The 25,779-nt window shown below is 35.6% G+C and overlaps 1 protein-coding gene across 3 annotated transcripts in view; it reads right to left on the bottom strand.

Annotated features, from left to right (window-relative positions):
* ULK4 (unc-51 like kinase 4) overlaps positions 1-25,779 on the bottom strand; it is a 249,705-nt gene that overhangs the window by 162,390 nt on the left and 61,536 nt on the right. For all 3 annotated transcript variants that reach the window (XM_055707054.1, XM_055707052.1, XM_055707053.1), the window contains exons 20-23: positions 21,879-22,040; positions 14,180-14,362; positions 8,405-8,532; positions 2,885-3,018 (exon numbers count right to left, since the gene is read on the bottom strand). In XM_055707054.1, coding sequence (XP_055563029.1) covers positions 2,885-3,018; positions 8,405-8,532; positions 14,180-14,362; positions 21,879-22,040 — 607 coding nt within the window. The remainder of the gene's footprint in view (positions 1-2,884; positions 3,019-8,404; positions 8,533-14,179; positions 14,363-21,878; positions 22,041-25,779) is intronic.

Consider the following 25,779-nt stretch of genomic DNA (forward strand, 5'->3'; position numbering starts at 1 on the left):
AAAGATTTGATTCGTTCTGTAATATACTACTCAAGAAAAATAAAGCATTGCCTAAAACTTTTTAAATACATAAACCAAAATATTGGGGGTTTTATCAACAGATTTTTGTTCTGAATTACTCACAATACTGTATTTCAACAAGACCTCTCCATGGTTAGCAACAAATAATTTAATGAACAGTCTACTCTCCTGTGTTTTAAGGCCTATATAATCAGCATATTTGCCAATTTTGCAGTTGATACATAGATCGATATGGTTGCTTTAATTTTCAGCATGATCTAGGCAATTTATATCTACTTCCTAGAAATAGGTTAAATAGTATAAATGCAGAAATAAAATTACTTTCTTACCTACAACAACTTAAAACTTTGAAAATTATCCACAAGATGAACAATTCATTTAATTTGTTTAAATGTATCTTTAAGGCCAATTTCTACAATTTGTTAATCTATTTGGATTATAGCTACATCTGGTGGAAGAAGATGGAATCAGTAAGAAGCTTACATATATGCATATTAAAAAAGCCAGCTAGGATTACTTCTAAATCAACAGTTAAACTGCTTTTAACTGTTCCAGTTTGCAATTCTGATTGTTTGTTGGGGTTTTTTTTGGAGTCCATGGATTTTACCTCCTCAAGCAGAACATGCTCCTTTATCATTCAGCAAAAAAAGCAAAAAGCCTTCTAACAAAGTGGACAAATACAGATAGCTTAATCTTAATAAAAACAACAAACACACAAATCTAGTTTGGAAAGGAAAATAAAATGTAAAAATAATGCTTGATATATCAGTTGTCAACTATGCACTGAAATTGTACATCAGTAGTAAAACACCCAGCAGAATACATGCTAAAGCAGTTGATGTATTATAGTGATAGTTACTATATATTTGATGTACAGTACTTTCAGGTTCTAAGGAATTATCACGGCCTACTGTATTAGTTGCCTATAGTACACATAGACAGTACGAGGTGAATTGCTGCCTCCAACATTTATAGTCCGAGACTTCCAAATCCTGAAATACAGTCAATATGCAAACCTGATATTTAGTTAGAAAAAAGGGATCAGGTGTTTGCAGCAAGGCAAAAATTTGCGTTGTCATAGGGAGTAAAATTTATTTTAAAATAGCAGCATGATATTTAGGTCTAGTGACTTTTGCAGTGCTACCACTTCATTTTCAATGTTCTAGTGATAATGTAGAGAAAGTGAAAAATAAATCAGGTATCATCTAATCAGAAAATAATTTTATGAAAAGAATTTTTTATCGTTTAATGACAAAGCATACACAATCAAGGTTGGTTTTGCCTCCTTTCTTTTCTTGAATACTCACAGCACTTCCTTCCTCATCTTCCTGTTTAGCTTTCTTCCTCTATTCTGTGGGAGATCTCACTCACCAGTTTTGATAAGAATCTTAACAATGATTCAGACTGGCCACACCAATTTCATACTTTCTGATTCCTTCCTTTTTGTCTCCTTTTTACATTCTCCCTTTTTCCTTCCTGCCATCCTTCCCTCCCCTTCTCTTTCTCGATCCCTTCTTCCCCTCCACCCTTTCCTCCGCTCAGTTTCTTCCCTTCTCCTCCCCTCCTCTTTCCTTCCTCTTCTTCCTACCCTCCTCTCACTCTTTTCCCTCTCCCCCCTCCTCCCACTTTCCTTCGTCCTTCTTCCAGTTCCTCCCTAACTCCCTTCCTTATCTTCTTTCCTTTCTTCCTTCATTCACTCATAATTATCTTTTTCAGACAAAGCCCTCATCTTTCCTCATAAAACACCGGCACTGCTTTTTCCAGGAACAACAATCGCACTATTCTTGCTCATCTAGGGGAACTTCTGTCACATTTCTTTTATTCAGTATCAATCCTACATTCAAATCTCACCAACAGATGCTCCTTAATTTTTCAAGATTTTATCTATTATTTTTTTGCAAATGGCCAAAATTCTCATGCCGTCTCATCACCTTGTCTTGACTGACTCCCCAGATTCTCAAACTGATTTTTCTACTCCAGTTTCTTCTATGGTTCCCCAACAAGCTCAAATTATGTACTACGATTTGCAGGTTTTGTCCTATTTGCATGCATGCCCCAGTACCTCATCCCCTCTTCCCCAGTACTTCATCCCCCTATGACAAGTTTGAGCATAATTCAATGATGACAGGACTTCAGCTGCTATATCCAAGCAAATTTGTTTGAACACATATGAACAGCACAACATTCAAAGTAACTTTGTATCATTCTAAAGGCTCAAATGCTAGTGAAATTTGAGCAGATATTCACAAAATTGTCCAAATGCATATTGTTGGTACAAAAGCCACTTTGCTGGAACTGCAGGTCCTTACTCCCAAGTATAAGGGATGGGCTCGACGTACTAATGCTCTCTCAGAGAAAATCTTTGCATCTTTCCTTATGCATAAGCAAATCAGTTTCAGACATCTAGAACAACTGAAGTATCTAGGCTGAAATTTCCCAGAAAAATTGCCTGAAGCAAATACTCAACATAGACGTTCCAGTGTAAGGGATTAACATGTACTCACAGATATGCCCCATTGCATCTCTCCTAGCTCTGTGCTTCATGAAGCAAATCTACTCTTAGGTTTTTCAGTGTTTGGAATATCTTTAGAACATTGATAAAACTTGTACATTTGGGCCTCATTCCTGACTGAGTTGATGGGGCTACCATTCAACAAACATGAAAATATTAACATAGAAAATCATACATTCCAATACAAAATATATGATCATGAAACAACTAAAACCAACCTCATGACGTTAGTCTCATGCAAACTTTACATAATCAGACAATACAATCTTTCCACCTGTATATGCAAGGAGATATTTGTTTCTCAAGGGAGTAAGCAAAAGTAAGATTTGTTCAGTGAACCAATGAATTTACCTAGAATTCCTGGCAGCTCCTGCACAATGTGATAGATGAGGAGATCCAGGCATTTTGACAGGTATTCACTGCCACCTTGCTGCTCTTTTCCTGGCGTGGTCTTTCTGCTGTCTCTTTCAATATACATCACAAGCCTACATTTAAGCAAGTGCAAAACATTACCTCTCATAACAAAAAATGGAACTATATCTCAAAAGTACTACTGAACCAGACACTTCTAGCATCTGTGCTTACAATCAAGACAATATATTAGTTCTCTGTTGCTCTGCAATTCTGTTGAAATTTTAGACTTTTTCTTTCAAATAAAATTTTCAGTTTTTAAAATAACACAAATGACTGAGTCAACAAACAAGAGGAAAGCAGCCCTTAAGCTACTGTAAAGAAGGGCAACTCTACCAGTTTAAATTAATATATGATGTTAACATAAGGAGTGAATCCCTCTGCAGACTTAGACAGAGATATACTAATTTTAAAACTAACTTTATTTTGAAATATATGACCTATATGCACAATATGAGCAAAAGAATAAAGACATCAAGAATTCCAAAAGCAAGAACAATTTATGTCAGTGTAGGAGGAGATTAATTTTTCAGTAAAGAAAAATCATGCTACATAAATCATGTTACATAGATCATACTACAACCTATCAAAATGTTAGCATTAGTTAGAACAGCCATATTGAAAGAGTCCAGACTAGCCTTACATCCTCTCTCTAGAAATCTGGTGTTCAAGATCTCCAAAGACAAACCCCATGCTTACACTCGAACTGACAAGTGCTGCGTAGCTATGCTGTTCTGCAGAATGACATTTCTCACAGTAAACTATGGTAACTGATTTATTGGCCATTGGCTAACTTACAAGAGATTGCTTTAATAATACACCTGTAACAGAATGCTTCAGGCAATATTTTAAAATGCTCATTTGAATAGACAGAAGGGCCAGACTTCCCTTTAGGGGCATAATATTGACATCTTTGTTTCACATTCAAACTCCCTGGGGGTCCTGTGCAAAGAACCATCATTCACTGGTGAGTGAAATTCATGCTCTGCTTTTTGAGACTGTACTTCAGCATTTTTTATTTTTTTTTAAACCCCTTCTTATAATAAATGCTCTTTTATAGAAGTATGAAAATAACTTATTTAAACTGTCTCAAGTGTACATAACAAAACTGCAGGGCGTACAAACACAAAATTTTATCCCAGGAACTATGTATTTCCATCAAAAAGCCACTTTAGTCAGAAAACTAAAAAACACCTAAGAATGCATTTTTCAGGATGACGTCTCTAAACAATGATGACTGTTATGGAATATAAACAATGCATGACTGTTATGGAATACTACGACTCACCTTATCCTTCCTGAACTGTGCTACAAAGACAAAGATAGAGATAAATCAAAAGACCCTTCTCCAACTACCTTTCACCTCTGCAATAGCCCAGATGCAAGACACTGAGCTGCACTTCCCAGAGACTATGGGGACATCTTTTATTTTTCTTGCACTCTCTGGGAATTGTATCAGATTACAAGGAATTTTGATTTGTCTGGGAGAAGACAACTACCTAAATATCTCACATTATGCTTCAAATAGAATTTTCCTTTTAAAAAAAAATATTTTTTTTTAATTTAAAAAGTGTATAAAGCCCTCTAGGTTTTCCAGACAACCATGTAAATTTTACTGAAAAACTGTTTAATTTTTAACAAAAACATGTTCAAAGATCAGAGTTTGTATGGATTTTTTTCTTGAAGAAAGCCCTTCCATGATTTAACAATCATCTGATTCTATATGGAAATATGTTTAGATCTGTTTCAGTTTTACTTAAAATAGGCTGAACAGACTTCAACATGAAGGGAATTCTTGGAGGGGGGCGTGGGATGGGACAGCGGTTCTTTTTTAAAAAGCATGTTCTACTAGTTAATCACATTTGAGAAGCATACAGAATATGTTCATTTATTCTGAGAGGAAAGATACAAAGTTTATGTAAACTCATGCATTCTCTCTTTTTGTTGACCCTCCCATCACAAAACTGTTTTTCACATAAAGATTTTCTCAAAATACACATAAGTATTTCTTCCCTGACAGTACTTTTCAACTATACATTTTCTCGAGAAAAATGTACAGATCCATATACAGGCAGGAAAGCATTAGTATCATTATTTTCCTTTGACAAATTCCTCAGTCACATGTAGAAGAACTGATCAGTTACTTTTATTGCCTGAAGAATCTCAGTGTTTTGTCTAATGGGCAAAACTATGCCTAAGGAAATACATTTATTCAACTCTCATAATGCACACGTTTGTCTTGCACTCAACAATACATGGAAAAGTATGTAAGTGTTACTATAAATAAGTTAAATATGATAAGGAATAAAACACTGTCTATGAAGCCAAGTTTGATTTTTAAAAAGATTTCTTCAAGTATCTGTATTGCATGATATGGCCATCAGCGACCTTCTACACAAAAAAAGGAAAACAACCCAAGTTTTCTGAGAAAAGATGTGAAGAGTGGAGCAAAACCAGAATTGGAGTTAACAGTCTTGAGTAATAGGAATGCGAATGAAGTCTACTACTTAAACAGAATAAGAACTGTTCATTTATAAAGATGATAAATGGTAAAAAAAAAAGAAGATTTAGTCAAAATTCAGAAGACCGAGCAGAGACATGGTAAAACATGGTCTTCAAATATACAGAAGTCACTGTAAAAGGAAAGAGGCTACATTATTGTCTGTGCTTAACCTGTAGAATTGACATTTCAATGAACAAACAACAAGAATTTTTAATTTGTGTTACTAACAGCTAACAATTAGAACACCTGTCAAAAAGAGGTCATGAATACCCACCAATTTCCACCAATCATTAAAAAATATTTCTCAAGCATAATAGACCTTGGCCTGGATCAGAAGAGTAGACTCTGCAACTACTCAAGGTCTCTTTAAGAACTGTTTTCTAAAATTCCTTCATTCCCTTCCACCATTTACCACCAACATCCTTAAAATCAGCTTTAGGTATCAGTAAGATTCAGTTACAACTTCACCAGCATCTCATGTAGGCGGCAGATGACTGAACCTAAATGCAGGAGGTCTCCCACTAGCAGTCCTCCCTCTACTTCTCTCTTCAGTTCACTAAGTTCACAGAGAACGACAGACCTCCAAGAATCTAAATGTCTTGCATGCTCTGAGGACATATACAGGCCATTTACCCCAACAATTCAAAAACCTGTTTTTAGTTAACCTGTGTTAACCAAAAAGGATGAAGATTTAAAACAATAACAAAAAAACCCCACCCAAAATCACCACTCACAAAAATCTCTGCAAAATTATGTATAATTTTGATTACTAAACAAAAGCCTTTTCCAGTGTCAAACAAGATTTAACTTGAAGCTGTAAAGACATATGTAGTGTTGCCATGAAACAGTTATTACTGGCTGCTTTGGCATCTGCATCAGGTCCTTCAACCGATGCATGCTGAAAAATTGCCTTATACTTATTATCTTTATCACAAACAGATTTTATAATCTAAAGCAATATAAATCCTGTTACAGGGACTAGCTAAAGACAAACTAATAAGTAGAAATTATGCACATTTTACTACACTCATATTTCTCAAATCAAACACCTTCATAAAGAGCATTGAATATATCAAACATTTTCAATAGTCATCCAATTGATAACTGCTTACTGTACTAGCAACTTTGAATTTATAAGTCTTAATTTTGAAGTAACTTTTCTGTCACAGAACTGGAGACATTTAACTAAAATACTCCAATAGGAATTCAACAGTATAAGCCAAAGAATACCCATTATCTCTACTGGGCTTAATAAAATTTTTCCAGAGTTCAGGATATTATGAAAATAGCTGTCTCCACATACTATGAGTCATTTATCCTCTCTCGTGCTACTGTAGCCATCTCACCTTCTCGATGCAAGAGAAAAGTTTTAGTCTAGATGATCTATCCTGTCAAGAGATATTCTGGTCACTGAAGAACATTTATGAAGAAAACATAACAAATTAAGAAAAACAGTTTAACAATTCAATAAAGCTACTAAAAGGCTTGCCTGTTTTTTGCCTAATGTGTTATGTTATGTATTGGTCCCTAATCAGCTCCGTCTGGAGCATCACGATAAAACAGCAGGATAAAGCCAAAATTCACAATACAAAATAACATCCCAAATTCACAACACATTCTCTTCAGAAAGGCTACACATTACAAAGCATTATAAATAGAAGAGACCAAATTGTTGATAAAAATTAAAGCTGTTCTCATAATACCCTAGGTATAAATAAACAAATTGTAACTGTCAGTACAGGGCTTCTCTCAGACATTTCTTCAAACACGCAGCTCAGCCCTACGTACTATAACAAGCATATGAATAGCAGCAGTCATTAAAAATCTCACCTCTCAAAAAGTCACTAACGAATCATTAGAGACATTTTACACTAACCAGAACACATCACCTGATAAAACATTTCTGGAAGTATAAAAAGATACACATGAAAAAGAAACTTGGATTCAGTACTTATTCTCTGTGATCTACAGAAATTGGGATACCTACAGATTTGTGAGTGGAGGGGTATATAACAACAGCATCCCACAAGACATCCTCTCACAACGCTTCATGGCATAACTCACCTGCTCCTTCCAATCCAGCCCTCTAGATCCAATGCATACATCTTAATTCTTCTCAAACATCAATATACGATATGAAGTTATATTTGCTGTAAATGCAATTAGATTTACAGCTATCCTTAAGCCTCATTCTTTTTTACTTTCAGTTCCAAACCTGCTTTATCCCAATACCATTAAAACTGGGTTGACACTACATTTTGCTGTTCTTCATAATGAACAGTAGAAAATACAAATCCAAATAAAATTTCTTTCATCTTACTTCTCCAATCACCCCAACACCTGGAGACAATTTACATTCTAACACAGTCTAATTTCCTCATGTCTGATATGGGACTATTTTTGTGCTATCAGAAGATCCAAAATTCAAATAACTATTCCACCGTAAGTCAAATATAATTTTAGTGCAATCATTTCTTGCAAAGTATTTTAAAACATAGAAAAAAATAAACAACATATAGAGCCGAGAAATACTATTTTATGTGTCTATAGTGAAAAAACTATGGATTATACCACACCCCAAAATAAGGAAGGTATATGACAGACCTTTTTATTTTACTTTCCCACTATACCAACAACTCACTGTTGCAGTATTTGTTTTGCCCTACCCAAAGCAAAATCTGCTCCTTGCTAATGGCTCACTGGGATCACAAGTTACTTTAAAAGACAGTCTCCCTGTAAGACAGCGTTTTCCCCTTGTGAGTAATCATCACCTGATGACCCCAGACAAAAGAGAATGTTCTTTTCTTGATATCCTCATGAATAAAAGGATTCATATTGCACAGAAATTAGGTCACTCCTAAAACACTGGCTCAAAAATACAACACATTTTAAAGTAATTCAGGTACAACTTTAAAAATAACCATTAAATCTCCAATTATCTTCCATTGTCACCTTACCTTGCTTGACAACTGAGTAGCAACATCTCCCTGTTATTAATTAAAACTTGTAGAAGGACCAGAAAGGCTTTTGCTCGAATAAAAGTTGAAGGACTTTCAAGTAAACGAGTAATGGTAGTCACAAAATCCTTGGTGGAAATAAACACAAATACATTAATTTTATTTTATGGAAAAAGGTTATTTGCACTGTATTTTAACACTGTATACATTTTAAAATTGCTCATTTTCATGTGCATGTGCATTCTATATTCCTAAGGTATTTTTCATGTCACTCATGGCAAAAAAAAAAAAAATATCCAGAAAACATACTAAATAAATTCTATTCAAGACAGACTGGCCCAGTCCAAGGCTGCTTTGTACATCTTCTCAAAAGCTGCAACAAGTAAGGACTATCTATCTAATGTACTGTGTCCAAAATTATACAAGATTAACTACAAAATATGAAAAAACTTTTATTTTAAAATGTCTTACCTTAAGGATAAATGTAGGATACTTTAATATATTTATTTTAAAAGGAGACTGAAGGATTTTCAGAATACATAAATATTTCAGCACAAACATGATTGTTTGCCTATTAATTCCTATATATGTAGGAAGATTAAAACCAACACCTTTGTTGGACACAACCATGTCTACATCAGACACTAAATTATACAACAAATGCTCTAAATAGATGGCAACACTGCTTCTACCTTCTCTGATTGTTCTTATCTAAACTGATTTTATTTTGGGTTCATAATGTTAATAACATCTTTTCTAGGAACAACCCAAATAAGGACTTGGAAAGAAAGAACTAGGATAAACCACAAGCAGTAAGGAGCCATAACTTTCCTAATCCTATAATCATTCTCCAGCCCTATAATAAAGTCAATTTATAAGATGCTAAGATCCTTGTTAACTTCTTCCTTCCTGTAAATACAAATGAAAGAATAATTTTAAAAGTTTAATAAGGGTAGTGATAAATACACAATAACCACAAATATTTCCATGTAGAAATTTAACAATGCTTAGCTGACTGGATTCTGAAATCACAGCTTTCTTCTTTCTTTCTCTCTATTTTGCCCTGTATATTTTAAGGATTTTCTTCTCTTGTTTCTGGAATGTGGCCTGACATGTGGAAAGATGCGAGTTTCATCTGTACTGCCTCAGCTTTCAAGAGAATAAAGCTGAAAATCATCAAAAGGAAAAAGAGTTCTCATATTATGAAGAACAGAATCAAGTATTATGAGTTGTAAAAAGCATAAGATGAGGATCATTTATGCTCTGTCCAATGATACATGTTGTAACTCCTGAAGAACCAAAGGAGAAAAAAAGAAATAAAAAAAGGACAACCTCCCCCATATGGAGTATCCTCTACCTCTGAGGAGTACAAATGTCCACTACACACCTGTTATCTTCTACAACAATCAATTGGACTATTTGGTAAAAAGCCAAACCAACCCAACCCACAAAAAAAGCCAAGCCTCCACCTTCAAAGATGACCTTGTCGGCAGGTATTTTTGGATCAGCTTTTGATCAGAATGCCTTGTTCTGAAAACACAAACCCTACTTCAAATCTCTCTCCCTCTCAAAAAAAACCACCACAAAACCAACCCAAAATAAAAAAAAAACAACAACAAAAGAACAAAAAAAAATCAGAAATAAAGAAGTTTAAAATCCTGCTGTGTGATGTGCATTTAACATACCTTTAACATACCAAATATTATTCAAATTGCCTTTCAGTTATTCTGTCAGCAAAAGCAGGAACTTCATTGTCATAAAAGTGAAAATCATCACTGAATGTAATTTATTAGAGACAGCCTTTGCAACAATTAACTATACCTCTTTACAGAGTCTGGAAATGGAACAGGAGTGTAAAAGCTGGCCAACAAACCATCAGATTTTGATCTGGTATCATTCTAACACTGTCTTCAAAAGCAGTTATCATAGGCAGTAACGACAGAAATCACAGAGAAACAAACTGCTATTAATTATTCCAGAACTGTTTTGTTGTATTTCTGTAATTTCTTTCGTAAACAGAAGAGTTCCTCAGTCTTGCAGTTAGTATACATAAGCTGTATAAAGTTTACTGCTTTAAACACTTCAACAATTCATGGAGCATGACTTGTAGCTTCTCCAGTATGAACCTGCAGCAGTAAAGTTCTTAAGTTATAATCTACTAAAAGCAAAGGTTGACATTTTAATAAAATGGGGGTTTATGGGGGGTTTGGTGTTTGTTTTTTTTTAAATGAAACTACAGAACAACCAAAAGAAGTTTTTACGTTAGGAAACCCTGTAAAGCCTCAGAGTTGGTGAAAGAGTATTATATAATGCAACACTGCCTGCTAACATAAATGGATTCAATAGAGTAAGTACAGGAACACCAGACACTTGCAACTACAAACCAAAACACATCTGACTATTTTTAGTCCTCATTGTCTCGAAAGCAAGAATATTTCAGTGCTACATGTGGGGGTTACCATGGGGTATGACAAAGCTGTCAAATAAAATCAGTTACATTAGGTGCATCCGGGAATGTTCTAATAATCTAGCTTAAGAAATAGATGTGACATTTTGGAATTTGCTTTCCTGGCAGGTTTGAGAACTGCAAAACAGCAAAAGTTTATCCAAAGAAAATCTGAAGCACATCTTTGCTGACCTGCAGGACTCAATAGATCAGAAAAGCTAAAAATGGCTGAAATACCATCTGATACATTAATTATTAATAATTTCACTGTTACATTGTTCTTTCTTCTCCTGCAACTGTTTGATGTATCCATGGAGACTCTGCAGGGTAAGGACACTCTTTTCATTGCGAGTGAATGCACTGTCGATTCCAACAAGATCATTATTTTATATTGGACACTTAGTGATACTGCAAAGCAAGTTTAAAACAAATCACAAAAAGCAATGATGTTTTTGAATTGGCTACACAAGGGGAAAACAGTCAGACCACGATTTCACTATGCAAGAACTGAAGTTGTGATAGTGAGCATTTGTTGTATTGTTGCATGTTTTCAAACTCTCTACACATTGCAAATGCCTCCATATTGTAAGAGTTACAAAGACTTTGTTAAAGGTATTTATATCTTTTTATTAATTCATACTGATATTGATGAAACCATCAACACCAAAGGTAGGTCTTTGTCCACAATCAGGTAAAAGACACAGAACTGAAAAAAACTAACTGAAATATGAGGACAATGTTTATAACACATGTATAATGCTTTTTTCCAGCGTCATAATTGGACAGGACCAAGATAAAAAGACAGTATGGCCAATGGTGTAGGGAAATAAAGAAACAATGCCATTGTGACAATGTATTGCTGTAACTATCTGAAGAATTTTACTTACCAGTACTTCAGAAAAAACAAACAAAAAATACCCCATCCCATTATCTGACCTCTGAAGAACCTAACCACATTCAAAAAGTTATGTGACTGGTTTTTACTCATTCAAAGGTAAATCTTGACAGCTAGATGAAAGTAATTGGCAATTTATTATTTTTTGGTCTACTGCTATAGTCCACCAAAGATTTTTGATTTTTAGTTCTTTTTCTATGCTTATTTTAAAAATACAATTTTGGCTTTTTTTGTTTCCAAGAAACCGAAACAGAAAGGCTCTGTGTCAAGAGAGGGACAAACACAGTCCCTTTTAGCTACTGTAGTTCTCTGAAGATTTACACTAGCGTAGCTGACCACAGAATTGCACTTCTTCGTCTTCTGGCTTCTATTTCATAACTGGTTTTATCACTGTTCTTGAAGGGAGCAGAAAACAAGGGCAGCCTTAAGTCTGTAAGCTAAGAGAGATTCCAGGTAATGTATACAAAGCTAAACGATCTCCACCTGGAATTTATATCTTTAAGCGTCTTTTAATACGTTGGTTTGCAGCTGTATTAAAAAGTTAGTCACAACTTTATCACTACCTTCTGTGTAACACTGAGGTTCTGCCTCTTAGGCTGCTGTATACAAGAGTACTACAGAAAGCAAAACACTTTGTAGGCCAACACTACCCACTTGTTTATTCTTTTCCCTTCTCTCATTAAGGTGCACTTCTGTGTCATGCTCATGGACTATTGAAAAATGTATAGATTATTAAATTCACTTTTCAGCAATACAATGTTATTACTCCAGCTAACATGATAGTACCTGGCAGTTCAATTCAGGAGCAGGATTCTGGTTTTAGATCCTATTCAAGAAAAATGGAAATCTAGTTTTTCTTCTAAAATCCTGCTATCTGATTTGAGCAAAATAGACATTCTATGAGATACAGATTTATCTGAGCTGTAAGGCAGATACAGTTACCACATCTGGGCACATGCAGTAAAACTAGACCCTCTACCAATTTTTAAAGTACAATGTCTTTTCAGTTACAGCTTTGGGTACTATTCACACTTGTATTATTAGACAAAAGAATGTCTACATGTTCTAATCTGCAAAATTGCAACACTTGTTCAAAAAACACCTATGACAATTCATTAATGATTACAAAGCAATTTTAAACCCACAAAGTGTCAGCTGTTCCCATACTGCATGCCAACAAAATACTTCCTGTTTTCCTATAAGTAGGAGAATTTCAGTATCAGAAAGAGTCCTTTTAACCATATAAATCTTGTACAAACTTCACAGAAAACATCATGCTGTAGCCATATGCTTGTTACACGTTGCATCATTTCACTGAATATTCAAGTCAGCATTTTTTGAATATACTTCTCTGATTACGCCACCAACTGACAGTAATGTGCGCTATCAGAAACTGTGACATTATGGGGCAATTTGCCACCTGTTAGTGCTGTAGTAGTGGAATCTCTGGAAAGCTTAAGAACAGCTGACAAACATTTACAAAAACACACTGGCAATTCTGACAAGGCACAGAAACAACTTTTAGTAAGAGAATGAGTGATTTCAGGCTGCAAGAAGTGATGGGTGGAAAACAGTGGATTACTTTTTAATTTAAACATTGTTCTAAAAACAATGTGTAGAGAAACCAAATTGATCTCTCCCAACTAAAGCCTAAACAGATTGTTACAGTCAAGATGACCGTCAGGTTACAACATACATTACAAGAGAGTATCTGATGAAAACATAAGCTAGAGTTCCCGTTTTCCTTGTGATTTTTATCCTTTCTAAGCAGAGAGGGATTACTTTCATTTATGAATTGTGCAGACTTACTGCCAAAAAAATAAACACCATTTCTCTAAGCATGTAATAATTTGGTAATCAAAATAGAAAGCTCTTCATCACCTCTTCCTAAAATTATATTAGACATAAATCAGGACCAGTAGTTTTATTCAATGACACTAAAAATAAAACCATAAGTTATTAAAATGCTAATTTCTGCAAGACATTTCACTTACAAATTGGCCTAAGGTCCTTTAAGGAGAGCAAAAAGTACAGCTTTAGATCCAATCAGGACACTCATTATTTTCTCTTTTAAATGTCTAAGACAGTTATGTCAAATAGCTGTCCTCATGCATTCCTTATTGTTTTTCCTTAGGGCCATTATCAGTTATAGTCAGGCTAGAGTTTTCCGAATTGATTGAATTCTAGCTGCAGCAGCAATTTATATACCCATTAGTACCATCTCTTGAAGATCTGGGAGAAAGAAAGAAAAACTACACACCTTGTTATTTAGATTTTAAGCAAATAAAAACAACATAAACACATTCCTCATTTCCTGCTTTTCAGATACTTGTCATTGAGTTATTTTGAAAACACAAAAACACTACCAGAGCCAACTTTAACTTTCCATTAGTGAAATTCAATGCCAATGAATATTACTAATACGAAATCAAACCTTTTCTTGAATCAGTCTCTGTAGATGAATCCCACATGACAACATTGCTGAAAACATGGTTAGCATGTACTGCTGAATTTTGCATATTCCATTTGCCAAGGAATTCAGTACAGCTGTTAATCCCACTTTTTCAATAACACTCTGGAAAGCATTAGGTGAGTAACGAGTAATTCTGCACAAAGCCTACAAAAGTGAAGAAAAAAAAAACCAAACACACCAAACCATCATTATTTAATGGAATTATCATCTCAGGAAAAACAATAGGAATAAAAACAGGTGATGACTTTTCCAATAGTTTAGGAATATAGAAAATTAATAGTTTAATTCATAAAACAACTATTAGGAGGAAAGGCTACTTTATTTTTAGAGACCTGGAATTATTCTAAATATGTTGCTATACACTCCATGCAGCTGAAATTGAAATATTTGGTACACCAAGTCATATTACTCTTTCCCTCTAGAGAACAATAACAATGGAGCAGCATAGTCCATGACAGAGTCTTTTGTCAAGCACAGGATGGAGGCAGCATCAGGTAACACTGTATTAGAAAAGACCACAGGCAGCAGAAAATAGAGGTGGCACACAGCACAGAAATTCTTGTCCCCCATAGAGATGGGCATCTTTCCCCTCTATTTCTGCTCATGGACTATAATCTGATATATAGTAGATCACTATCTGAAGACTATCTTTAGATCAAGATAATACTCTAGATGTAGATACTTGTTAAGGAACTGTGTTTACTGTAGTAAACATGCAAATTATTCTCCAAATGGTTGATTTAGAAATATCCGTGATTAATACAGTTGTAACAGAAAATGCAGATGCTGACTGCGCTCTGGTGAAGTGACCACAAATGTGTTCAGTATTGGCAGTTTCATAACAAACATTACCAAACAACCTCGAGGGTGGATTCATCTCCAAGTCAGCACAGCTTTTCCTTTTGGTACCTCTGGAAATGCAACCTTCAAGATACTGTAACTGCTTTTGTTCTCTCCAGATAAAGAAAATAAGACTCTTCAGACATTTAAAAATTCATTTTCTTTGGCCCGAATGTAGTGTTACGATACGAAAGCAGATTACGTCAATTATTTGATTCACGTGAAAATACGAATTGGTTTTAGAGAAAAACTTTGAAGGCGACTTTTGTTCTGTGTAAAGTAGGCAATATTACTACTGCTTTGTTCTATTCACACCAGCTATATTTAGAAATTGCTACTTACTTGGTATGCATTCAATAGCGAGGTCACATTTAAGAGAAACTATAGTCAATTACACCCACAGAATACTATCATCAGAGAAGTTTCCCATGTAAGAACCTCAGAAACTACCCAGCTCACCAGTGCCCTCAGAAACATTACTCAAAACATGCTAAAAAAATAAAAAGGCATATAAGACAATAAATCAATAACTTATTATTTTTAAACAGATATTTTATTGATGTCGTTCATCTACTCTGATCTTGTTCTTCCATGTACTTTCTGGTCCAGGAACCAGATCGATTGCAGCCTTTTATTTTTCCTCTTTCCCCCCACCCCCACTTTTAAAACATAGACTATCAATCTCAGTTTCTTAGTACAGCATGCTCTATTTCCCCAAGGATGCAATCCAGCCCCTCACCTCTAGCCCTCAACATGAGTGGGCAGGAGGTATGCGCATTCACTAAGCTTATCCTCGAGGGTCGTATTAACAGTGAACTGCTGGGACCTAGGGACAGACTGTGTCAAAGCAACATGGAACCTGGTGTGCTAAGGGGGTGTATGCAGACTTGCCAATGCCTTAGCTCTCTGCTACAGACCTTGTCAAACAAGGGTGACCATAGCCACAGGCCATCAGATGACCTTCAGGCAAATCTGACGGGAAAGACATGGCTGTCTTCTGGGATCATATGGCAGCTTTGGAGACCGCAGGAATGCTCCAGCTCACCAACCGCCAAGGGGAGAAGCTTTAAACTCCCATTAGCTGGTATGTCACAGGGTGCTCTGCCGTATGAGTGAAACCAACCCTTCAGCAGAAAAGCAGATGATGGAGTTTAATGGAGGATAAAAGACTAAATATCCTAAATCACTTCAGTAGATCCAGCATCTGGAGAGAACAGATGGAGGTAAGTCAAAACGTGGTGGAGCAAGAATTGAGAATCAACGATGAGAAGAGGTAAGACTAGAGCTCACACCATTATCTCTCAGCAGCATTATTGGAACAGGAAATTATCATCACCATGAGAGTGATCCTGGAATTCCAGGAGATTCTCCTGGAATTGGCTTCTCTGCCCTTGCTCTCTGCGCAGCCTTAACCAGCACCTTTTCTCCCAGCAGCTCCAACCCTAGCATCATGATCCTTATCAGTCCCTTCCAGCGTGAGATAATCTACAATTCTATGATCATCTATGCCCTATCTGTTGCTGTTCGGTCTTACATGCCATATGTTGGCTGGACAACATGACTCTCTCAAGTCTGAGAATGAACGCTTTAATGTATCTGCAATATCCAAGTCTCTGAAAGTAACTATTCAGCACCAATTATTTTATAAATAAAATATATAAAAAACACAAAATAAAACAAAAACATACCCCCAAAAGATTGTGGTGAGCTTTCCCAAATTAGTTTCCACTTAAGTGGCTTATGCCTTGTTACTCCTACCCCAGCAGAAAAAGACATCTCTTAGAAACAAAATCAAGAATTATTTAAAAAAAAAAATTAACATGTTCAGTGTACTAGAAAGAAAATATTCTTCTTGCTGCTGAGCTTGTCAGAATGTCACTTTGACATCTTACAGAATTACTTTTTCTCTGAGTCTAGCAAAATGATAAAAAGATACAGCTTTCCTGCAGGCAAAATTTGTGATATTTACCTGAGGCATGTTGGACTCCAAAGTGAGCACAAATACTGAGACACAGTCCCCATTTGCCACCTCTGACAGACAGGACAAGGTAAAGTGTCATTTTGTGACTCCAGAGAATGAAGATAGAGAATCATCTTGATGTATTTTTATTATTGATTGAAATAACCATAAGTAAAATTCCATAGTGCCTTACTGCTAATATACTTTGCAGGAAGACTGCTAGCTCTAGGTAAAGACATGATACATGTATTTCTGAACAGAAATATATTTTTACATGTTAATATAGATGTCAGTCAAGAATAAATTCTTCAGGATACATTCAAACAAAGCAGAAATGTCTGCATAATAACATACAATAGGACACTGATGATCTCAATATATGTGGTCATGCAGAATAAAAATGCCTACATACCTATAGCAACAATTTCATGAATGTAGAAATTGTACAATATAGCTGGAGAATACGTTAGTACTTTCCTTTAAAAATTAGTACGTCACTGAAATCTCTCTGAACTTCAGTTGGTAAAAGATCTGCCTGTGCTAGATTTCAATGTTCATTGATAATTTTTTTCCAAAATTAAGATTATATACCCAAATACCCCAACAGTATTTATACATAACCATGATTTGTATCAGACATTGAGTAATAAATCCAACAAATAAGTTCACCCTCCTGATACTTTAGTGTTTCACTACAAAGGAGCAACAGGACTAAAGTACCACCTTAGTGTATCCTACTTCAGAAGCTTCCTTGTCCAATTCACTTCATATGCAGTATAAAACAATTCAACCTCAGGCTTTTGACAAACGACACAATCCCCAAAACAGTGCAGGGGAAAAACCAAGAACACATTTAGACCCAAACATACTTGTGTCAAACTATCTGTCTGGAAGAAAGAGATGGAACTAGCTACATGGATAGCAATAATTTCCATGAAGACCAGTAAAACCAAAGGAGCTGGACCAAGGATGTAGAAGAGTGAAAGTCTCACTCTTGCAGTTCCCCTTTACTGCTGCTTTCCCTCAGAGCTCTCCAATATATCAGTCTGGAGCAAGCCCTACCCTCCAGCATAACTAAAACCTCAGTAAATACCTAAAGGAAAGGTATGATCTCCAGTAAGCCTACTGCCTTCACAGGAAAAAAATGTTAGTTGGGAATAGGGGGGTTTTTGCTTATATTGTCCATAAGTACATTTATACTGCAGATTTGCACAAGATGTTGAAGAATATTTTGCCTCAGCAGAACTCGGTGTGCACACACAAACTTGGTCATCTCTTCAAAATGCTGGCCTCAACATTAAAGCATGCACTGCTAAGGAACTTTGAGGACAAAAAGTTAATAGAATGATAAAAAGGCATTTCTTACTTAAGATTGACAACTGCTGTTGAAAGGATGTCCCACAAATCAGCTGAGTTTCTCTAGGGAACTCTGGTAATTGCAGCTATCGTGATCTCCTAAAACATACTGCTTTGTCCTAAACACGTCATCTGTAAGAGGGCTTCTAGAGTGTTCTTGAGGACTGCTAAGCTTTAACAACTAATGTCTCTGAATTGCATTATAAAGGGAAGGGAAAAAAAAATCAGGAGGGAAGAGCTTGGCAAAACTAGTATCATTGCAAGCCTTATGAGTGCCAGCCCAGGAGTGCCAGATGAATCAGTTTTGAACTACAGTATTAATATGGTTACCATTTAATTAATTTAATTTACCATTTAATTAATTACATTTAATGTCCCTGGGTGAGCAAGAAGCCCACAGAGATCAGGTTGCTCTATGACACCTGCAGCAACAAGAGGTGAAGGAACTGAGGAACTCAAGATCTGTGATACTTTCAATCTCCTTTAGAGAAGGCCACACAAATGCCAACACTGACTGAACTGGGCAATTAGAAAAGCCTCATTGACTAGTAAGTCCTGGTAGCTGTCCATGGATATAAAAAGGAAGAAAGAAAAAAAAATGTAAACCAGACTACAACAAGCTCTTCAGGTTTTGGCTTCCTCTTAAACATCTTTTTCCTACCTTGCAGACAAGATGCATAAAGATTTTCTTCTCATCAGATACTATGGAAAAAAAGGCAACTCCAGTAGTGCTTAAGAGATGCTAGCTACCCATCTCATAAATACTATGAAAAAGAAAAGATTTCTCAGTTGTTCACCTCAACCTTACAGCTTTGGTGAGATCAAATGATCTGGGATCTCAAAAGAGGGTGAGGATACAGAGGGACAAACAACAACCCTCTCTTCTTACAGTCACTAGAAACCTCATCTAAGGACAAACTGTGTAAAACGTGGCACTGATGATACCAACCTGTGAGCCTTCTGCTACAAAAAGCTATAGTGAGTCTGCACTGACAAGTGCATTCATAAGAATCAAAAGTCTAACTTTCGTATCTTACTGAGCAGAGAAAAAAAAAGCTCTTGCCTTACTCAAGCATACTATATTGTCCAAGAAGAAATTGACTTTTCAAGAGGATTTAAAAAAAATATCCCACTGACATTTCCTCTGGTGATCTCTCTTTGCTCAATGTCTGAATGTAGTTCAGACTTCCTCTGGGATATGCTGCTCACTGTGGCACACAAAACAGGCATTAACTGTCCAGCCGGCCCCTACAAATGGAGCAGCTCAGAAGTCTGGTGTAGGAAGCAAGAGTATGGTAGACATCAAAGCAAAGCTCTCCAAGTGGATAGCAGACAAACAGGAGGAAAACTTCAGGACAAGTTGAAAGATATAAAAATAAAGATCTATCATCTAGCAGCAAACAACAACTGCCCGGTTCTCCTGGTTTCGGCTGGAACAGAGTTAATTTTTTCTTAATAGCTGGTATAGTGTTGTGTTTTGGATTTGGTGTGAGAATAATGTTGATAACATACTGATGTTTTTAGTTGTTGCTAACATTTATACTAAGGACTTCTCAGTTTCTTAGGCCCTGCTAGCAAGAGGGCTGGAGGGCACAAGAAACTGGGAGGGGACATAGCTAGGACAGCTGGCCAAACTAGCCAAAGGGATATTCCATACCATATGACATCATGCTCAGCAAGATAAAGCTGGGGGAAGAAGGAAGGGGAGGATGTTTGGAGTTGTGGCATTTGTCTTCCCAGGTGACCATTATGCGTGACGGAGCCCTGCTTTGGAGATGGCTGAACACCTGCCTGCTGATGGGAAGTGGTGAATGAATTCCTTGTTTTGCTTTGCTTGCATGCACGGCTTCTGCTTTACCTATTAAACTGTCTGTCTCAAACCTGTGAATTTTTACTCTTCTAATTCTCTCCCTCATACCCATGTGGGAGGAGTGAGCAAGCAGCTGTGTGGCACTTAGCAGTTGGCTGGGGCTAAACCACAACACCAGTCTAATGATTGGCAAGAACTGAAAGCACAAGATACAAAACATCCGTTATGGCAAAAGCAGTAGGAGAAGAGAGGACTGAGCAGACTTTTTAAAATATTCAATAAGTAAGGGAAGTCATAACCCTAATCTTGTCTTTTTCCATATATGCAGTCATGATGTAAGCATAAAATTCACAGATCAAATGGCTAAAGACTCAAAAAGAACTCTTCTGAAAAAGCAGCCTACTAGCCAGACTCAAAGGAAGGCTTAATAAATGCCCTAGCAGACTTAATAAATGCCCTCCATGAAGGTTACACATATATTTTACATTTTTAGAGACTGACAGTTCTCTATCCATAAAAAGTTCTGAGACTAAGTTTTTACAAAGACTGGGAGGTGCCACAGAACAAAGGCTTCTGTAACATGTATTTTACTAAATAAGTTTACTGTTCAAAAAGGTCAGGATATTTCCCCAGTATTAGAGCAGTTTATTTCCCAGGCAAGACTCTGCCACAAATACACACTGAAGTAAATGCTTAATAAATACCTATTTTTTTAAATTATAATTTTATTCCACCATTTATCTCTTCAGCCACACTTGTGCTGTGTTTTTAATTCTCACTCTTTTATTACCTCAGTGCTAGATGTGCTGCAGCAACATTACCATTTTCCATCTGGGAAGCCAACAGTAAACTCATTAGTGAGCCTGAGCTCTACTCAGGAAATGAGCATCCAGTTATCACACTTCATTTAAAGTAAGTCAACTTGTTCAGTTCTAAAATATTACCTGTATTGGTGGATAAGGCTTTTGTTTTGTCAACAAGAGATACAGTTAAACTCACAGCCCTGCTAAATATTTTCTGGCTTACAAATCTTTTTGTTCCAAACCTTTTGCTTGCATGTTATAGCTCTGATTCTCTTGTTATCATCCTATATTAACTTACAAACTCAGGGAAAAGACCAGCCCTGACAATTTTACAGTAAGTAACATGAAGATTTCAAATATGTCTTCCAAGCAAGTCTGTGATAAGAATAAACACCTGTCATGTAAAACATCAAACAAAAAAGAAATTTCAAGTTTGCAAGAATTGAATTGATTCTTCAAAGGATTAAATGTTTCAAACATAAATCATGATCACCAGCACAAGAAAACAGATGTTCCAGAAAACAATGAATCACAAGGAACAGGCTGTCCAGACAGGTTGTGGAGTCTCCTTCTCTGGAGACATTCAAAACCCACCTGCATGTGATTCTGTGCAGCCTGCTCTAGGTGAACCTGCTTTAGCAAGGGGTTGGGCTATATGACCTCCCAAGGTCCCTTCCAACCCTGACAGTTCTGTGATTCTGCAACTTTCCATAAGCTCTGGACTGTAAGACTTTTCAATTTCAAAAAAATTATAAATATATTTTAGAGTAATCTGAAATATAAATACAAATACTTACAGAAAACATGCTCAAAAACTTTTCAGTTTCAATTCAGAATGCTTTTCAAAATAAATGCCAAAACATTTCTATATCACAAAAGGAAATTCCTTACCGAAACAGTGGTTATCTTCAAGGAATCTACTGTAGAATGTGTAAAAAGGTACCACAAGACAGGTCCAATTTCTCCTGTAATAAATCCTTGTGCATGGCAAGAGAGAGTAGTGCAAACGTTTTCAATTATCTTTGCTGCCAAATGGTTCACTACTCGGTCTTCCTATAGAAAGGAGAGGAAAGGAAAACTCATATGCAAGTTCTTCTAATGTTTCCAATTTCTTTTTAAACTATTATCTATGTCCATGTTTTATTCCATGTATATTGTCTTAGTGTGGTTTCTTGGTTTCACTTGATACTTGACAAAGGCATTTTATTGGAAACCTCACCTTGTGACAATTTATCCTTACGGATTCTACTTCTCCCCACTTTGTCTTCTACTGCAAAGACAATTTACTACATGTATAATTTAAGACAAAATCTTTCAGCTCCAAATGATCACACCAAATTAAATGCAGTCACTCAAAACCAAAATGGTTTTGTTATATTAGAGGTGTTCCATGATCAGTGTTTTATGCATGAAAGAATCAATGTGTATCAAAATTCATCACCACAACTGGCTCTGAATAGCAAGATTATGAGATAAAGTTACATTAGGAAAAATAAAACTGATTACATCAAACCCTCTTTATTCAGAAGAGCCAACAATCCCCTGGGATAAAGAAACAGCCTTCTTGCAAGTCAAGTTATTCCGTAACTCCCTTCTCTTACTGTTCTGAAGCAGACAAACCTGACAAAAGTTTAAGAAAAAACACTGGATCCAATCAACTCCTAAATTTCTGTAAGGGATTCTCAATCTTTCATATTTTTAATACTAATCAAATAATTTCATCTGCAAATTTGTGGAAAGACACTGTACATGTAGCTTTAACATCTACATAATACTATTCATCCTACAATGTCTCCATGAAATAAAAAACATCAGGTAAGAATAGTCACGAGCCATCAGCACATCATGAACAATGCATGGCAGCAGTTCTTTCTCAAGAAACCCTTACTGACCCTAATGGAAGCTATACTTAACACAGACCAATTAAAAGCAGAGCCTCTACTTCTCTCTCTTTTCCCCTTCACCTCCTTTCTTTAGTGGGGTTTTTTTGGGTGTGGGTTTTTTGGGTTTTTTTTTTTATTCTTTCACTTAAAAGCAGAGTCTGCCTCAACAGAACTGGAAGATTCATTGCTGGTGGCTTTTTGGCTGTGCATTGCTTCACCTTATCTCAATCTTTAACTATGAATAAGTGGAGTCTTTCAACAATGTCTTAAATGGCATTCTTGAGTTCAGCAAGAGTGAATTTTAATATAAGAGGGACAACCAATTTAATTTGTCAAGTCTACCTCATAGCCTGGCTTCACAAATAATTCATCATAATATCTAATTGATTTCTTTCTTAAACTAATCTCCACATTATCCTACTAACCTTTGGATTTCTGACATTTATCTTCACAATTGGAACTACCAACAACTGTGAGCAATGATAATGAAACCTTTCAAAAGCAGTACAAAAGCCTTCCAGAAGGGGAGAACTTATACTTCATTAAAAATATATTCAATATCCACTCTTCTTTCTGGTGACTTGGGTATTCTAAAATATAGACACTGATGTAGAAATATTTCAAAATTCTGGTATAAAGTTGTTAAAAAAAATCTGCATTGATCATTTTCATGCTAATCCTTCCTGTTCTCCCAAGGAACTGCAGCTCTACTCAAATACTTAAAAGAAATACCAAAGTCAATTCCCATTTAAACCAGTTACACTCTTCTATAAAACTCTACTGGTTTCTGTGGTATTCCTTCTCATTTACAGCCATGAAACCAAAGACGATTTAGACTTCTCTGATTTTAGCTTTTATTACTGAAATATATCATTTCATTTTGATTTATTATACCTAAATACATATATATATTTACCAAAATTAATTTTCTCAAAAAACTCTTATAAATAATTTTAATTTTTATTCAGTTTTTGTGAATTATACTTCTGAATTTAAGTCCTTTTTTTTATTTTGCTACATTTAAGGTAAAAATACATGGATTTACTAAACTGACTATATGCATTTAAAATTGAATCAATAATTGAATTATTAATAGTCAAGTTAAATCTCTCATATATGAAGTGACTACTAGGAATGCCAACTGGGACTCCACTGCTACCTTAAGCAGGCGGAAACACTCAATAAATGCACTATACTTCCATTAATAAATCATAATGAAAGCATTATGCAGCAGATAATAGTTATTATAACATTAACAAATTTCCAGGCACAACGACAGCTTTTCTTCACAAAATTTGGTCCTGAAGGTGTGCTTTATTTCCTTTCAGCTACTGATGAGTTATGCCCTGTGCCAGATTGTCCTGCTACTTTGGCTAGAAAAAGGTCGTATACCATCACAGTGCTCTCAAAACTCAATGAGGCTGTCAGAGAAATTCCATTTCCTGTCCCCTGAGATTGTCCATCTCAGCTCCTCTGGGATCTATTCCCGAGCACTGTCTAAGCAACTAGACTTGTACCATTTTCTGCCTAATTAGGTGTCTGGAAGGGAAGAGTGACTTTAACTAGTATTTGGCTTCTACTTAAAGGAGTCATTCTGTCATGTTACCAGGACATAAGCTATGTTAGTGAACAGAAACCAATCTTCAAGATACGAGTAAAACCGTTCCATGTAACGCTTAACCTCTGTCCATATCATGAATTGCATCAAATCTAAATCTATGAATAGAACTGTATCAAGAAGCAGCACATCATCTACTTTCACTGGATTTAGATTTCAACTGGTTTTATAAAATGCACTTAAAGCTTCTAATTTTCAGTTACGTTGAACACTTGCATATGTATCTGTTTCCAGTTAAAAGTCATTGATGCTTAGTGAAAATGAGCCCTGAGTGAGAAAGCAAATACCAAAAGGGTAGATACATGTAAACTACTAAAAAAAGAGAACTTCTTTTAATCAAGACTTTCATTGCAACTGGGTGTGTGTGTGGGGGTGTGTGTGTGCGCGTGCACAAATCTTCATCATCGAGAAATCTACTTTCATTTTTTAAAATAACTGAATCTACTGGATATTTTTATTGATTGTTAAGAACTTAACAGTGCACTAGAAGTTTTGGAGGCACTGATGATACACAGTCACTATGCTAACCAACATACTACCTAAAAATAGCATAGTTTCATTTAAAGGTTAACGCAACATACTTTATGATCTTTTTATATTACACTGTGTACAGAGACACACACTTCAGTAAAAGCTTAATACTGATAAACATTTGAAAAGCTGAAAGATTCAGGAAGTTACACTGTATTCCATCATTATTCTAAATCAATCTCCATACACTTATTCCTTTAATCTAAAAAGACAGAATAAAAAGAAACTACAAACATAATGTAACGAAGTAAAGTTTTATCATCATAAGCATCCATGATTATAAGAATTAAATCTTGACTTGGTAACAATTTGCAATATAAAGCCTGCACAGAGAAGAAGGAACATACAGAAATAAAAATTTTAAATCCCTTTTGTGGAAAAATGTTTTAAAATTCTGTCAGTCGACTAGAAAATTGGTATCTAAATTAAAATGATAACATGTATGATTCAGAACATTACTATTAGACCACAGGCAATTCTGTCAGTAACCTAACAAAACGTGATGTCTAAAGAAGAAATTGAGGTGGTAATCTGTATGATTCAAAGCTTTACTTTTATATTATAGGCAATCCTGTCAGTAAACTAGAAACTAGAAAACTGATACCTAAAGAAGAAATAAAAGTAAGAATACATATGATTCAGACTATCACTTTTATACTATAGGCTGTCCTATACTCTCTGAGAAAATTGTTATGATTTTATTCTCTCCTCCAAATTCTCCTCTCCCCTCTAAATTCACTGTAAATGAACTGCTCTGGCT

The sequence above is a fragment of the Falco cherrug genome, chromosome 4 (genome assembly GCF_023634085.1).
Source record: "Falco cherrug isolate bFalChe1 chromosome 4, bFalChe1.pri, whole genome shotgun sequence".
NCBI classification, from domain to species: domain Eukaryota; kingdom Metazoa; phylum Chordata; class Aves; order Falconiformes; family Falconidae; genus Falco; species Falco cherrug.